This window comes from Schistocerca serialis, chromosome 7 (genome assembly GCF_023864345.2).
Source record: "Schistocerca serialis cubense isolate TAMUIC-IGC-003099 chromosome 7, iqSchSeri2.2, whole genome shotgun sequence".
Taxonomy (NCBI): domain Eukaryota; kingdom Metazoa; phylum Arthropoda; class Insecta; order Orthoptera; family Acrididae; genus Schistocerca; species Schistocerca serialis.
In genome coordinates, this window is record NC_064644.1 from 586,721,827 (window position 1) to 586,739,743 (window position 17,917).

A 17,917-nucleotide genomic window follows, 5' to 3' on the forward strand; every position below is an offset into this window, starting at 1 on the left:
ATGGTGAGTAACTTTCTTTTTCACAAATGGAATGAAAGATACTCGTAGGGTGATTTTTTTTTTTTTTTTTTTTTCCAAAGACATTCACAAAGAGAAATGATACACGCTGATTAATAAGTGAGTGATGCAGAGATGTTAGCACAGGGATTGCAGCCTGTGCAAATTTTACGTATGTCTTAATCACTGTCATTGAAAAATGTTAACAGTGTCTGAACTTGATGCTGACTGAAGATTTTTGGGATGTGGTGGTACATAAAGATTGGTATAATGATATTTTGTGATCTTTAGAATTAAATTTTACCATGTACAGTGACTCAAATGGCAAAATTAAATTAGAGTGTGACCATCTTTGATTGCAGGTAGCTTTTAAGCTCGTTAGTCTTTGTAAAATTGGAACAAGTTGCTGGAAAGAATGAAACGAGGGCTTTCTAATAAGTGGTGGCAATTCTTTCTGAACTGCTGGTTAGCTTGCACTGATTTTCATACTTCATGCTGTTTTAATAATTACTATTATCGGTAGCTCTACGTACATGGTTTCAAGCAAAATTAAATACATCACTATAATTATCATATTGAAAATCACTGTTTGAATAATAAAGTTACATAAAGCATTGTATTAATAGCATTTTCGCAGATTTAGGTGCACATCACTTGTACGTGATTTGTATAAGTGAGTTTAGATGAAGATGGAGGGGAAAATAAATAGTAATTTAAAAGGTGCAGAATAATAGGTGGTGGAATGATTCAAGCTTTTATTCAGAAGAATAAACAGACAGCTCAGTCAACTAAAACACTAAAGAGTAATTTCACTTGAAAAAACGAACATATATTTCAACTAGCAGAGAAATAATAGACTGGTTTGACTTGTTGCTTCCGCAGCCTGACTTCCTATGAAAGAAAGAAATGATTAATAATACAACCATCATGTAAAACTTAAAATGACTGGCATGGTCATTATCGTGTAGTTTCTCCCATCACTAGTATAGGTTTAACAGTGCCCAAGAAATTCTGATATAAAGGTTTGTGTCATGGTCTGCTACACAACTTTACATGTTGATATTAACATTTTTTATTTACATGCTATATTTGGGAGAAGAACCTAGTAATTAAAAAAAAATATTCTTAGTGTCTGAATATCCATTTTCTTGGAAAAGGAGTTTAAGATTAAGGAGAAGAGTTAGAAACATTTATGTTTGGCTGTGGCGTTGCAGTTCCTTCAGAAGCACTACTATACTTGGGAGAGGAGTTGAATGGAATGAATAGTTATCTGAGGAGAATTTATAAGATGAATGTAAACGAATGAAAACAAGGAGAATGGAGCATGAGTCAGATTAAATAAGATGGTGCTGAGGGTTTAGTAAATGGGAAACTGAAGGTAGTTGAGAAGCTGTGCTTCTTGGGCATCAAACTAACTAAATCAGGTAGAATTATAGAATATATAAAATACGGACTGGCTATAACAAGAAAAGTTTATCTGAAAAAGATAAATTTGTTATACGAGGAAAAGTCAGATAATTTTTTGCTCCTATTTTTTACTAGCCAAAGTAAGGTACGTACAGGAAATTATAAATATACATGCTACTCTACGTACCATACACTTATGTTGGTGGGAAGCATCCACATGGCACAGGCTGTGAAGCAGTAATTGAAATGAAGGATGTCGTGTTGGGCAGCGTGCTAGACATCAGGGTCATCGACTTGTTTCTTGGCTACAGTTTGTCGGTGGCTATCCATGCAGACAGACATCCTGTTGGTTGTCATGCCCACATAGAATGCAACACAGTGGTTGCAGCTTAGCTTGTAGATTACATGACTGTTTTCACAGGTAGCCTTGCCTTGGATGGTATGGGTGATATTTGTGACCAGACTGGAGTAGGTGGTGATGGAAGGATGTATGGGACAGGTCTTGCATCTAGGTCTATTAGAGACACCAGTTCACATATATGTCCCATTGCAGCACTAAATTTGAGATGCCTGTGCAGTAGAATTCATCCGGCTGACTACGGAACAACTGTTGAGCTGCTGTCTTGGCGTCGTCATTACTTGTGAATCACTGTCCTGCCAGGGACTTCTTCAGCATCCCGAAAATGTGGAAATCGTTAGGGGCAATGTTTTGACTGTATGGTGGGTGGTCCAGAATCTCCCAGTGAAATGCTCAGCACTTTTCGGCAGTTCTGATTGCCACATGTGGTTGTGCATTGACGTGGAGCAGAATCGGGATGTCCACATTGAGAATCCAATGATGCCTCTGCCTGATGGCAGCTCTTGGACATGACTGTGCAGAACAATAACTGTCGCCATTGATGGTAACATTTTGTGGCATGAAATCCAGCTAGAGCAGTCCCTGGCTATCCAAGAAGATTGTCAAGATCAACGCAAATGTTTCCACACCATGCTCTGCTGTTTGGATTCTGGCATGAAATGCAGTATCCATGTTTCATTGTCAGTAACAATGCTCTCCAGGAAAGCTTCACCCTCCTCGGAGTATCATTCTGGATGATTCAATGAAGACATCATTTGCTTGTCTTTCAGAATGTCATCCAACTGCTTAGGCACCCACCAACATGGTGCCTTCTGGTACCCTAAGTACCCTGAACAATGTAAGCACTCCCCTACAATATGCCAGTCTTCCAGGATATGGCCGTGATGTGCACAGGCTGATCTGCTTTCACCATTGCACCCATGTGGGAAATGTTGTCAGTGACGAGTGTGTCCTCCCCAACTGCTCATTGTCGTGCAAGACTTCATGGCCTTTGCTGAACTCTCAACACCACAACCTCACAATTGTCGAAGAGAGAGAGTTTTCCCCAGATGTGGGTTGACAGTTTTCCCCAGAGATGGGTTGCACTTCCCTGTAGATCTCTGTGTGTTCATTCCTTGCTCCGTGGAAAGTGAATCACACTTGGTTGCTCTAACACCGTGGACGTGTGGAGTGCATTTGCCATTTTTGACAACTGACAGCTGCGCCATGTGGCGGAACTACCGGCAGTTAAGGCTGGCATGAACCGAGAAAGGTCCAAGGGTGGGAATGGATATATTGACTTCGCATTTGCAGGTGTAATTTGGCTAGAAGAAGAAGAAGAAGAAGAAGAAGAAGAAGAAAGAAAGAGGGGTGGGGCAAAGACTATCTCTTTTGCCATTGTAATATAAATTTAATTTTGGGAAGTCTTTTTCTGGATGCATTTGTCTGGTGTTTGGTCTTGTACAGAAGTGAAATGTGGATGATAAACACTACGGACAAGAAGAAGATAAAAGTTTTGGAAGTGTGGTACTGCAGAAGAATGCTGGAGATTAGATGGATAGATTGTATAAATGATGAATCAAATCGAGGAAGAAATAAAGCAGGAATAAGTGGATAGGACATGTCCTAAGGCATGGTTGAATAGTTATTATTGTAAATGAGGGTAAAAGCTTAAGTAGAGTAAAATGATTCAGTTGGATATGGGTTACAACAGCTGTGCAGAGATGGGTTTTCATGGGATAGTTTGGAAAGCTGCTTCAAACCCATCATTATTTGTGACGTGAATGTGATGCTATTTGTTGGTAAGCTGCAACATGAATTACTACCCGAAACGTATGCAAGATAAATTACACAAACAGAATCATGACTGACAGCAGTAAATTCTTTGGACTGAAAACGTCAGCAAAAACAAGAACATCACCACCATTAACATCAATGTGAAACCTTTAATGTCAACCTTAGTCCTCATCTTATTTGTTATCTGTACTAAATGTACAGTTTATATTTGTTAAAATGAGATGCAAGTTTGTAGTATCTATTGATGTACTGCTAAGTCTGTGTTTGATGTACTAGCAAGTCTGTTTTTGTCATTTATCACCTGGGATACTTACTTGTTGTGCTTAGAAAAAATAAATTGAATTGTGATGCATGAGGAACATTCATTATTTTGTGGAATATAGAGCACAGAACATGAGATGCAGCAGAAGCAGCATTCCATTATGTTTGTCTTAGTTTCAGTTTAACATGTGATCATGAAAGCAGAATAGTCAGAGAAATTTTATGCACATACACGGAATGTGTCTCAAAATGATTTAATCAGTTCCACTTCCACATAAATATTGTCCATATTCTGGACATCATTAAGCTTTAACACACACAATTTTTATTTTTTAATTAGAAATCACTTACATCTGTCACACAATGTTTTGTGAGATCAAGTGATTCATGGCTAGTCAATCATGGCACAAAGTTTGCTTCAGCCAATGAATGCTGCAAAGATTTGGATTGCACACTTGCAGGAAAAGTAACTATTGACTGAACATGATTAATTTTCTGATTGTTTGTTGACACAAAACTATCAACCATTACTGCGTGGGACTGTTACTATTAACAAAAAATAATCGAGGGAAGACAGAAACATGTGCAAAAGCAAGTGTATGTTAACAGTAGCCCATGAACACTGACTACGTAAAGAATTTGGTAGGGATAAAACTGCACAACTTCTTAGGACTGCTTCATAATTGCTGATTTTTGCCTACAAAAAGCTTAGCACTCACAGTTAATCAGGTTGCATGAAACTCTACTGAGGTACTGTAATGCATTCTAGATTCTGCTGAGTTTTAGAAGTTCCTTGCATGTCCCACTGATCTTGAATCTTCTGTTTTCCATTTTCCCATTACCTGTTTGGTAATATTCATAGAAACTATTTCATAATGTTCTTCAAACTTAATTCTTTCATTTTGTTTTTCCTACCTCCAAACTCCACTCCATTCCCTCTGGTTGCTTTTGCTTATTACAGCTAAGCTGGAATATGTAATTATAGACAGAGCACTAGTAGCAAAATATTAGTCCTGTCTTAACATTATATATATATCACACTAACTAGTATAAGTTAAAAGATAAATTTATGTGGAGAAGCCAATTTTGTTTAATCACATACTGATCCAGAAACTACAGTTCTTCAGATACAGTTGTGCAGTCAGCTGTTTTATCATATGGTTAAAAAAAAAAAAGAAAAATCACTCAGCACACCGTCAAATAGATGTAGATTTTTCTTTTCTGCTGTCAGTCAACTATGTGATACCTGAGAAGAAAAATTCATTTTTAAATGTGTTTGTGTGCTTTCAGTACAACATTTTCTTATTAGATTGTGAAGCAAATGGGATTTGTTATTTTTAATTTGGTATTACATTGTAGTTGACTGAACTTGGAAGTTCACCTTGAAGAAAACATGTCATATAAGCACTCAACTTATTGCTAGCTGTATTTCGTATACTGGTATGTTTTGGAATGCAAAGGATAAAATTACAGCACATCTGATGTTGAAATATTGATTAAAGCTTTACTGCTATATAACTTTCAGGTGAATTTCTAGCAGCTAATATATGAAGAGTCATTTAACTATGCCAAGAACATTTTGGATACTTTTAAAAATTGTGTTAATTTGAGAAACCTGTAGCAAGATAGATGAAAAGCACCTGGGGCTGTGGTAAGGACTACAGCAAAATGTATTGTAATAAAATGTGACATATCTTCTGCTTGCAGAACAACTGTTTATGTAGTGTGAGGTGAAGGGGAGTAGTGGTGGCAAAGGGCAAATGAGTGAACACACTTAAAATTAGCAGACCAGAAGAGACATGAGAAGTATACAGTGGGAGAAAGTAGCTATAAAAGTGAAAATAAGTAGAAAAATGAAGAAAACTAGCAAAATACATATTTGAAAGTTGTATAAAATTAAATGTACAAAAATTAATCATATTAATATTATACTGGAAAATTTTGTGTCGGACACAAGCAGTGTGGGCAATAAAGATGATTTTGTTATCCTACTGGCGCAACCTGACCGTAGTGTGAAATGTAGAAGTGACACATGGATTACGTAAGTAACAATATGTAGAAGATCCATGTAGAAAGAGGTGACCTATTGGTAGAACATACCCTAAGCCCAGCAATCTAGAGAAAATAAATCTGGAAAAATTTTTATGTTAGTCGAAGAACTGGCTAGTAGGTGCTTTCATCTCTCTAAATACAGTTAGTAGCCTTCATATTTGGCTTTAAATGCTGATAATTAACTTAGAGCTTGCACTAGAAAGTACAGTTACTGTTATGTAATATGTAAATAAGCATTTTTTTTTTTTGCAGTACGAGGAGTAAATGTAGTCTTAGTTGGTGCCTGTCATGCCATAAATGAATTTCAGATGTATTTTATATTATGGTATTAAATGCTACATGTAAATTAGATTTTCTGTAGTCTAGAATCTAATCCTTGTCTGTTCTTTTTTTCACCTCTTCTTTCTTGATTGCAGCTCCCAGTAAGTTTTCAGTGGTTTGTGCAGTTACTGTGTGTGTGCACGCACTTCTAAAGTTCTGTGCACATCATTGTATAGTGTGCAGTACACTAGAAGCCTGTGTGTAGAAAGTAGCACTATGTTTGCACACTGAAATTTAGACATAATATGAACATTTTAATGAGAATTTATTTACAGTGTTATTAGTTGTTTAGTGTCAGCACGGCACATTGTATTGACCAAAATAATTAGATGATGCTTCCATTTTGAGCAGTTGGACTTCCTGGACTAATGGGCGTAGTGGGAACATGTGAAAAAAAACTGGATATTAAGGACCTTCAACAAACCATCTCATGGTACAAAGGAGGGCAGTTTGTATAGCCTATAGCAGGTTGTATTTCTTCCACCCAGACCACTCTTCATCTATTAAGGGATAATTACTTTACATTTATTATGAAGTATGAGCTATTATAATGGTAATAACTTGCTTACAGTTCTTACATTTCACTGCAAATTTATTTTCGGGGCCATAATTTTGTGGAGATCTTCATTTACTAATAACAGTGTCCCAAGGTTGTCACTTATTTTTGAAATGGATAATATGATGCAAGCGGTATGTAATTACACAGAAGTCTGGCTTCATTCTGAACAATTGCTGCACTGCGGAATTTATGTTGTTGATCTGTACTTCAAAAATGGGAAGTATTTTGCACGTGGTTGGTGTGAAGACATTCACAATTGGAGAACTGTGTTCAGATTGATGTAGTACTTCCAAACATGGCATTTTTACCAAAGTGGCAGCAACTCAGCGTGAGTAACAACTGAGGCTACTAGAAAACATGGAGGGCAATGATATTTCCTGCTGAAACAATTATTGGACTAAAAATGACAAAATAATTTGTTCATGCTGTTTGCAGTTTAAATTGAACATCCATACCTACCAAATCATAAAGAAGACTAAGATTTAACAAACTGTCAACAATGAGGCCATGAGAAATGGAGCACAAGCTTGGATTGGCAAAGGATGAGGAAGGTTCAAATGGTTCAAATGGCTCTGAGCACTATGGGACTTAACATCTGTGGTCATCAGTCCCCTAGAACTTAGAACTACTTAAACCTAACTAACCTAAGGACATCACGCACATCCATGCCCGAGGCAGGATTTGAACCGGCGACCGTAGCAGTCGCGCGGTTCCGGACTGAGCACCTGAACCGCTAGACCACCACGGCCGGCAATGAGGAAGGAAATGGGTATGTCTTCTTAAGAGGAACCATCACGGCATATGCCTTAAGTTAATGGAATAAACTTTGGAAAGTATAAACATGGATCACTGGATGAGGGAACTTAAACCACTGTCCTCTCAAATGTGGCACCATGTCTTCACCATTGCTCTGCCTTGCTCATTACAGAACAGTGCAGGAGCAGACAGCATATGCAGAAGAGTATGCAAACAACAGTACCTTTGCTAGTCGGTTGGCAAACATTTGGTAGAAAGATGGGGCAGAAAGGAGAAATTGGCATAATCTGTAAAAGGGATGATGATGATGACGACGACAATGACGGCGATGAGATTGGAACAATTATCATAATGAGTGGTGAAGTGTACTTCCATGTCATTCGTGTAATGAATATGTGGAGCTGAATTGCATACTGCCCTCCTGTCCATGAAGTGATGGTATAGGGAATATACCAAAATGTTATGTATTGTCCCCTCCCCATTCATAAAAAGAGATGTCGGACAGTTGCAGCTGCATCCTAATGGTGCTTTGCCATATTCAGTGACATTTCTTATGATTTGGTGCAATTGTGTGCACACACACCCACATCTGAAAAAACACACACACACACACACACACACACACACACACACACAGTGTTAAGGGTTATCTGTGTAGTGTGTTTTCTGTATATTTGGTCCCTCATCTTCATGACGATCTGTTTATTTCTCAGTTCTTAAATGTTTTAATGTATATCTGTCTCTTCGGAGACTACGTTAAAGCCATTGATTATCAGCACAGGTTACACGAGTTAGATTATCTGAACCACGTAAATGTATATTGTCATTGGATGAGCAGCTAACAATTTCCAAGCAGCGCTTTGACTCCCAGTTAGTATCATAATTTCCCAAATGTCATATGATAAATATTTTGTATCTACCATCTTTATGATGATAAGAAATGTGTTCAATGCTATGTGCCCCGGTCACATTGTATTAATTACCCAGGGATATCTTCCACCTTCATAAACTCCCTCCCCTCATATCCTGTCCTTCATCTTCCTGAGGCTCGGGTTTTCCTTCCACATTGTCATTAATGTTGTCCTGCAATCTTCTATTGCTAAGCAAGACTTTGGTTTGCTGCGTAAGTGTGTTTGCGCAAGTCAAGATAGTCTGTTCTGGCAATAATGACTGAGCCTTTATCAGTACACTGATCATATGCATAGCACCATCAAGCACTTGCACCTCATTCACCAAATCTGCAGCTTCTTTGGTATTTTGGGTGTCCATTATACTTAATGTACGTTATAGCTACCATCAGCTCCCAATTTCCCATCTCAACAAAAACTCAGTGTTGATAATTTTGTATTTAGTCAATGACTTTGTGTATACAATTAAAATATCATTACATGACAACTCTGCTTTTTAGATCAAGGCAACAATTTGGAAATATTTATTTGTGAATACTGATAAGGACATAGTATTTTACAATTCCGTGATATTTTATTCACAGTAGTATATGTAACTTTGTTTAGCGGGGCTTCTTTTTTATTCTAGAAACCATTTTACAAAATTTTGGATAAAAATCACCCAGTTTTATTACAACTTTATCATTATTATGGGAAACTATACACTATGTGGAACACAGCACCACAATGTTCTACACTATAGATTTTCTTTCATTTTGATTTGTTATCTGATTTTGTAATAAAAGTAATGAAGAATATTTTAATTTATTGTGCTAGTTTCTTATGAATATAAATGTTTGTAATGTACCCAGTTTCTTATAATCACATTGTGTAATGCAGGTGGCTTGCTTTGATGTTGTTGTGTTTCCAGCTCTAATTCTCATTTAATATGAGAAATTGCACAGGTAGCCTGAAAACTACGACAACAATTTTGATTAATGTCTGATAATTCATAAATAGTTTGGACAAAAGTCAGGTTACTTTTTTTAGTTCTGTTTTGGTTTTATAAGAAAGTTTGAAACCAGGCAGTAATTGTGGCTGTAAAATTCACTTATAAATGATTGTTTACTAAAGAAACTGGAACTGCTAGTATCATGGTGAATGTCTGGCATTTTAAAGTAGTAAAATGTAAAATTAAAGTTCTTACTGATACATTTACTTGCACATCTATTGCCTGTCAATAATTTCATTTGCTCAGACAAATATTCACTTTCAGTGTCATAATTTCTTGCAATGATAATTTTAACACAATTTGGACAAAAGATTTTTTATTATAAAATATTTCTTAATGAAATGAATTTATTCTAAGACTTGTGGAATACAACAGCATAAGTTCATATTCCATCTGTCATAAATGACTCTTGAGTTACAATGCACTAAGTTAATATTCATAATCATTCAGAAATTTATTTTAAACAAATTTATGGGATCACAAAGTAGCATACACACATCTTCCCTCGCAAGTCCATTGCTTGCCCTTGTAAAGTGTCACTTTTCCAATTACATTGAATGATAAAATTGGAATATTCACACTGCACCTGTTCACAGGTTTGTTATGACATACATGCATATAAGGGAACAAGTGCATGTCTAAATTACTCACAAGCTCCTCATTTCACTCAACATATAAGCCTTGCAACACTAGCATTTTGTTAAGCCCCTTTCATTGGTGATAACCACAATTTTTCTGTTGTGCGTGTATTATTGTGAAAATCTGATGTGTGTGGTAATGTTGGGGGATACTCACTTCTGTTATGTGAAAGGGAAATTGAGAAGAGAATCAGAAATTAAACAACAGACTAGTGGTGCATGTGCAAAGCCATCTTTAATCTGAAGATTGGGTTAACCACTACAATGCTGTACTAGGCATGATCCTATTGGAGGTGGCATGGTATTGCCTTGCACTCCAACTTTCGAATTGACCTGCATAGATGGTTATGTATTGTTTAAAACTAACTCTGAAAGATTTTGCAACATGGCATATTTTAATTATTTTAATGATTGCCAGAGGTGAAAGAAGCGATAAATAATAGAAACAGTATTGTAGGACTGACTAAGATTGAACTGCAGACCTTTCCATTTGTAGTATGAAGTTTAGCTGCTGTACATGTCTCGCTCGCACACACACACACACACACACACACACACACACACACACACACACACACACCAGACTTAACTGCAAAAGCTCATCAGATGTTCAAGAGCTCAGAAATAACTCTTTGGCTAGTTGCTATGTAATTGTTTGTCACTTCTGTCTTCTTAGATACAGTTTGGTTTGAGGGTATATCTCAAGTGACAGCAAAAACTGATTTCATTGTGAAATAAGAGGGCATAATAAATGCACTGAAAAGTTGTAATTGTATGTTATTGAGTTTAGCACTTGACCTTTTTTGTGTGTTGCATACTACTTTCAGCAAACTGACAGTAATAGGCAGTTTGTAATGTATTGCTCTTTGTAAAACATCAGGAATGCATGTAATTTATGTCTCACATTTGACCTTCCACTATACTTCCAGAATTACACATCACCAGTGTGTGACATCTCTTAGAAATAGGCTTGCATATATGTTACATTTGTATTCTTGTAATCACATGCTAACTTCACAAAAGTAGTATATACTTCAGACAATTCATTCTTAAATTTTCTCATATGCAGTAAATCTTGAGATATGTGTTTAATTGACCACTTGTGTTTTGCCTGTCATTCTATTTAGAAGCCTTTCACACCGTAGAAATTAATACTTTTCCTTCCCACTCATAATACAGAGCACACCAACAGTGGACTTTTCTGCAAATCCTGACTATGAACCAGAATTTAAGTTTTATGATGGCAGCCTCTTGGATGCTGTCAGACAAGGGGACCAGAATGCACACAACTTTTTTCGTTTGCTAGCTCTTTGTCACACTGTAATGCCCGAAGAAAGAAATGGTGAGTAATTTCTTACTTAGCAACATGGTTAACCTTATACAAAATCTTAGGTGAAGCAATGTATTAAGTTAAGATACTTTTATAAACCTAAATTTTAGCAAGAAAGAAACTGATGCAGTAAATATCAATGAGCTACCTGAAGAGTAGGTTGATGTAGGCAAATGTGACACTCATTATTATGAAGTTATTCCTCATTTTCAAGTGCTTATGGATTGTCTTATTGCATTATTAGTTGATCATTTTATTTAATTGTGTTTTAGCTTTTCATCTAGTAGTGATGGCCTTATTTGTATATTTATATTCCATGATCCAGTAGTAACATTTATTTTTGACTGTGTTGAGAAGACTGTCCATTACACATTGGGGAACAAGTAGAATGTGAAGTTTGAATGTCAGACACAATTAACTTTATTTGCACAGAGCATCTGTATCACAAAGAGATTACATAACATGTCACCGACAATTCGCAGATAGAATGCATTGTGAGTGTGTTGTTTCTGCGGTTCTCCACATCCTCCCCATGCTGTTCTACCTCCAGAGGTATCACCAGCTACTGAACAGGTCTAGTGATGTACGTCCCATCAGCAGTCACAAGGACGGTTGTGCACTGGATTCTGTCTTTGCCTTCTTTCAGTTCCTGTACTCTTGCCCTCTTCCACAGATGTTGTGAAACAACTCTTACTTGTAGAAGTAGAACGTCACCAATTTGGATTCTCACTGCTACTCCATTCAGGCATTTACCATAATGAATGTTTCACAAGAGCTTGAGGTGCTCCTTACCCCAGCACTCCCAGAAATATTCTGCTGTTTTCTGATGGAGTTTGAATTCTCTTGTCAAGTCTGCTGTCATCAGTGGCTCAGATCTGGTTGACAGTGACATAAGTCTCTCCCCCTCAAGCAAATGCGCTGGAGTTAGTACTACATCCTCAATACTGAAAATGGGTCTTGAGTTCAGGGCAGCTTCAGTATTTATAAGCACAGTATGTAGCCCTTCTTGGTTTATAGTTGTGTCTGAATACTCTCCTGAGATACCTTTTCTTTGAGTTGACCATTCTTTCCCAGAACCCTCCCCATCAAGCCACATGCGGAGATATAAATTTACAAGTTACGCCTTGTTGAATGAAGTGTTTGTGAGTCTTATCAGCAGATATTGTCGACCACAGATGCAATATTTCTTTCATGGCTACATAGAATATTTGCGCATTGTTGCCATAGATGGTGCGTGGAATGCAGTGTCGACCAGTACATTTTTGTGATACACTGTGGACTACCTCTGAGTGGATGGCTCCAATCACAGTGGAAGTAAATAGTGCAACATACCTTTTAGCACTGGTATTTCTTACTTTGGTGTATAGCAGTCCTGCAAAATAAAGTGTCATCTGGTTGACTGGCAGTGTAACTTCTGTTTCTTGACTGGTGACACTGTGTGCTATTTTACACGGGAGACTTCAATGAATTATCTTTCGCTGGTGCAAGATACTCATTTGGACAGAGACAGTACCTTTGCAATAGCTATGGTGGGCCGTGTCACCATATGTCTGTTGTACCTGGAGTCTGAGTTGTGATTCAACTAGATAGATGATCCACAGGATTATCTTTACCTGGGCAATGCTACCACTGGAATGGCGAGGTGTACTTTTGACTTTTCATTACCTTGTTACATGCAAAGGTTTTCTATGTTCTAGGATTACCGTTTATCCATGCAAGTGTGTTACCATGGAGTCAATCCAAAGAATTGCCTTGCAGTAGTAATGTAGAAGTCATGTTCCTATCAATACTGTGTATAGTTCCAGTTGTGGCAACATAATCCTTTTTATGGGTGTTGTCTACTTTTACTACACCTTAATTGAACAGGGGACTTACTACTAGCAGTTGTCCTAATATACAAGACTACGTTGTATGCTCTCTCTGAATCAGTGACTGCGGTCCTGGAATCTTATACCCATCTTTTTACGTAAATATGTGATAGTTTTGGAAGTTCTGAGATTGAAGTAAGCCATTGAAATCCAAGTATGCCAACAAACGGCAAGATGCTGAGGCAAGAGTTGATATCTTTAATATTATGGTTATAGTGTTACTAAGCCCAGAGGGTCATAGCAACTAGTGGTTGCTTGTAGTAAGCTCATTTTGATGGCCACAGTCAGAGGTATTTTGCCAATAACTTGGTGTTGGCCCATACAGAACTTATTGTCTGCTGTGTTCGAGTAAACTCCCAACACGTATGAAGTTTTTGTGATCTGTCGTCCTTCAGATTTAAAATTGCAAATAACTGCTGGGAGTTTGTTGCCCACAGTTTAATTTGATTCATGAGTATGGTCAGTTTGTAATAAGAGTTATCAGTCCATTTTCATCTGCAGCACCTCCTGAAAATGTTTGCATGCAAGTATTGTGGTCTAACAAGGAACTTGTGGTAGGAAATTGTGATGCATACATATTTGCCGTCTCTCAGAGCAACTGAACATAAGAACAGACTACATTTCAGCCAAAAGGGAAGTCTTTTAAATTAATACATAGCTGTCCTTCAGTTGCCATATGTTTCATGTATGCCATGTTTATTGTCACTTTACCAGAAGAATATGGCCAGCTCTTTGTCATCTGGGTGGAGGACTAACTGTAAAAATGCTCGGGTAATATCTGTGACAGTGGCAAAATGTCACATTTGATAGAGCAAGAGCAATGAGCACTGCGTTTACTTCGAAAAGCAGGTTAGGTCTATTTTCTAATACATCATTAAGTGAAGGAGAGCCCTTTTCATGTGAAGGTGCGTTGAATACGATTCGCTGTTTTGTGCTTCCATGTTTTTCCCTCCTTACTATTCAATGAGGCAAATGAAAGGAGTTGGTCAAATTCTGGGGTGGGGCTAGTTCAACTTGTTCGTTTTGGATGTCGTTTCGACACCTGAATCTCGTACATGACACGAAGGGCATCATTTTTATCCAGATGTCTCTGCAACATAAGTGAAAATTATTCACCATTACTGAGAATATTTGGAAGAATGACTCCCAATGTTTGTGGAAGATAAACTACTCTTTGTTGATCCTTGACAGAGTAGGAAGTGTGAAATTCCTCAACATTCTGAATCTTTTATACTCTTTGCAAGATCTTGATCGTCACATATCCCTACTGCCTATAAATCCCAAAAATCATGACTGCACTGTCAGATGCTTGATTACACAGCAGGGTGATGAGGTTAATGACACTTCAGTCTGCAGAAATTCTTAAGCAGTTTGCACCAAGAATCCATCCGTATTTCAAAGGCAGTAAGGCCAGTGATTGAGAGACATATATTGGTGCTGTGTCCTTAACAGTTCTCCACTAATGATCTGCTCTGATTAGTAACTCGATGGAAAGATCATTGTATCCTTCTGCTAGGTCAACCATTTGCAGATTAGTAATGTGTTTCATTTTGAATTCTTTAGGTACCTGCAGGTGTCTTAAAATGGAATGAAAACTCTCAAATGCAGTAACCTTAAATCAGCACGGCTCCATGCACTTCTCAATGCCAGTCAGACCAGATGTCGAGAGTGTGTTGTAGTGAATGAAGACTCAAATGAATTGATTTTCAGTGGATGGGTTGTGCAGTGAATTATAGTTTTAACTTATCGATCAGTGATGTTCTGATAAAACTAGACTTGCTGCCATGGTATAGAAAGCAGTGTGAGAGTCTTTTTACTCCTCCAGTGGGCTCTATTGCATATGTGTGGGCTGTCTAAAGATGTGTGTCTTACATGCTCATTGTTCGCATTGCTGACGGAACTGTGTTCAACAAGAGGAACTGATACAGTAGAATGTTCCAAATTTGTGCAAACTGACTTACGATTACAGTTATTTGCAAAAGAGGCAAAATGCTTTTCCTTTCTTCCATCAGTCTTTTGCTGTATGGTCTTGGTTAACACATTCTACACTCTTATCCCTTGTCTTCAGTTGTGTAGGTGAACTGACAATTTTCGATAAATTTAAAGAATAATTACACAACAGTGAAGCATCTTAGCGGCACATATTGGGCGTCATTTTAAACCCCATACGTTACCGATTAGGGAATAAGCTTGCATATCTTCACATCAGCACTGGTATATGTATTTCATATTTTATGACAAAAAAATGATTACATGTAATTTACACATAATTTATTTCTTCAAACGGTAGAAGGAACTGCTGTAACTGCAGCTTCCTTTGAGTGATGGTGACAAAGGCCGAATTATTGAGGCACATCTTGATTATCTGGAAGCCATCCTGCATCTATCATCCGATTCCCCAGAGCTTACAACTTAACATTTATTGGATGCAAAAAGCATATCCAGGCTGTACAGATGCTAGGGGAGAATGTAGAACCTAATAGTTGGGTGTTTGTGGGTATGTGAAGTTGAACACTGTGGTCTTCGTACCACCGTCTGCTTTCTTTCCTGACCTACTTGTTAGTTTCTTTCTTTCCTTTGTCAGCTGCAGCTACCTAGTCCATGCTAACATTTTTTTTTATAAATTCCACAAGATATATTTTGCTTGGTGACATCCTTGTGCAAAATAAAACTATTCACAGTAGACATTAGGGAAATGTGAAAGAAAAGTGTTTTCCACCAATTCATTGCTTTTCTTGCAAATGGGTAGTAGCCGGTTAGCTGGCCAACACAGTCTTCACCAGTCTTGTTCACGTTAGATTATAGTAATGTTTAGCTTTATTGTTCATGTTATACCTCTTTTTGAAAATAGAGAGAGCTAGCTTGTTGGTAGGCCCTTTCTGCTCCTGATGACAGTTCTGATCGCGAATGTCTTCTGATATTCCTACAACATGCTCAGTAAATGCACACTTGTAGATCAACTCCTGCTGGATCTAGCAGGCTATCTATTATTTCTATCCTATAGCTTGCAGTCGTGTAGCATGTGGGGAAAACAAGTTTCAGCGAATGGAAAGGCTGCACCCATACAAGATGCAGACGACATCTGCATGGCCGAAATGTGAATGCCTGCATGATGTATGGGCATAGTGCTGAAAGTGTTAAGGCAAAGAAACCATCTATTATTCGATCTCAAAATCTTGAGGTGATCATGAACATTCTTTACTGTCTCACAATCTTGAGCCCAATGAGCACGGTGCTTACAGGACACACAGGAGAGTAGTGCCTTCTGTACTGACTTATGTACTTTTGTCCTGGCTTAGAGCAAACACTGAAGGCTACTGTAGGCGGTACAATGCTAGTTAATGTAAGAGCTTCCCCTTGAATACTTTGTGTTGTCAGCACCCATCTACATGTTCTGACAAGACTTACATTAGTTTCAGAATGTTTCCTTCTGACAATAGTACTCTTTTGGTATAGATTATCCAGCACCGACATAATTATGTCCTCTGGGAAAGCACAAAATATTTTAGGAACTAACACTCTACTATTAGGTTCTACTTTCTCCACTAGCATCTGTACAGCCTGGATGTGCGTTTTACATCCAATAAATGCTAAGTTGTAAGCTCTGGGGAATCAGATGATAGATGCAGAATGGCTTCCAGATAAAATGCGTCTCAATAATTCGGCCTTTGTCACCATCACTCGAAGGAAACTGCAGTGACAGCAGTTGCTTCTACCAAACTCTTGAATTCCTGTTCAAGATAGGCTCTAAGAAACTTGTGTATATTGACAATTGACAAGTTTGGGTCTACGTCAGTGGAAGATTCAGATTGTTCCCAGAAGTGAGCCTAATGCTCAATGTTACTAGAGACTGGTCCTAGCTTAATCCGTGGTAATCGAACTCTGTTACATGACTACATAGAAAACCCCAAAGTCATCCTGACAGCCGTGATGTCAGAAATTCTTTCCTCAATATTGTGTTTTGCTTTTAGGATTGCTCTTTTCATCAAGTTTGTGTACCGCTCTAGTGCTGAAGCACCACCTTCATACTCTACTCCTGCAAGTAAGTCTTGAATAATGTAATCCAAGGTCATCAAATAACTTAAGTCTCCTGCAGATGACTACAAACAAATCATATGTTTTGTAAATAGGCTTGAATCAACTAACACATATTTGTGGGAAATAAAAAAATCTGTTTAAATCCTAAAATAACTACTTATTGGCATATTTCATTATTCCTTTATTTAATATGATGCAAATGTGATTGTTTGATGAAAGATTGGATAGCTAGTGTAATATTAAAGTAAAGTAATTTTGTTAAAAGTTGGAAATTGATGCCTTAAAAAAAATCAGAAATTATATACTACTTATACATGTTATCGTTACCATTAAACCAAACAATATAAAATTTACAGTACCACATTTTATAATTGTTATGCACAATTCTACAACAAAATTTGATATTTCATAGTCCATTTACTCTTTGTCTTGGTTGTTGTTTGTGACATACAGCTTCGGAATTTCTTCATAGAAAATTGTGTTCTTCAGGCAGATAACATTGCAATTTTTCCAAGTCTTTTATTTTACTGAACGTACTCTGAACCTTTTCTGATGAGTAACCTAGTTTATTTAGCGCAGTCAGTGGACCATGAAGGAGTTCCAGAAGAAAAGTGTGACTAATAAGTCCTTTGATCATTGTAGAAGCTCTAACACAAC

At 37.5% G+C, this 17,917-nt stretch overlaps 1 protein-coding gene across 3 annotated transcripts in view; it reads left to right on the forward strand.

Annotated features, from left to right (window-relative positions):
- Positions 1 to 17,917, forward strand: part of LOC126412042 (phospholipid-transporting ATPase ID) — a 583,312-nt gene that overhangs the window by 439,339 nt on the left and 126,056 nt on the right. For all 3 annotated transcript variants that reach the window (XM_050081421.1, XM_050081418.1, XM_050081419.1), the window contains exon 10: positions 11,204 to 11,366. In XM_050081421.1, the coding sequence (XP_049937378.1) occupies positions 11,204 to 11,366 (163 nt within the window). The remainder of the gene's footprint in view (positions 1 to 11,203; positions 11,367 to 17,917) is intronic.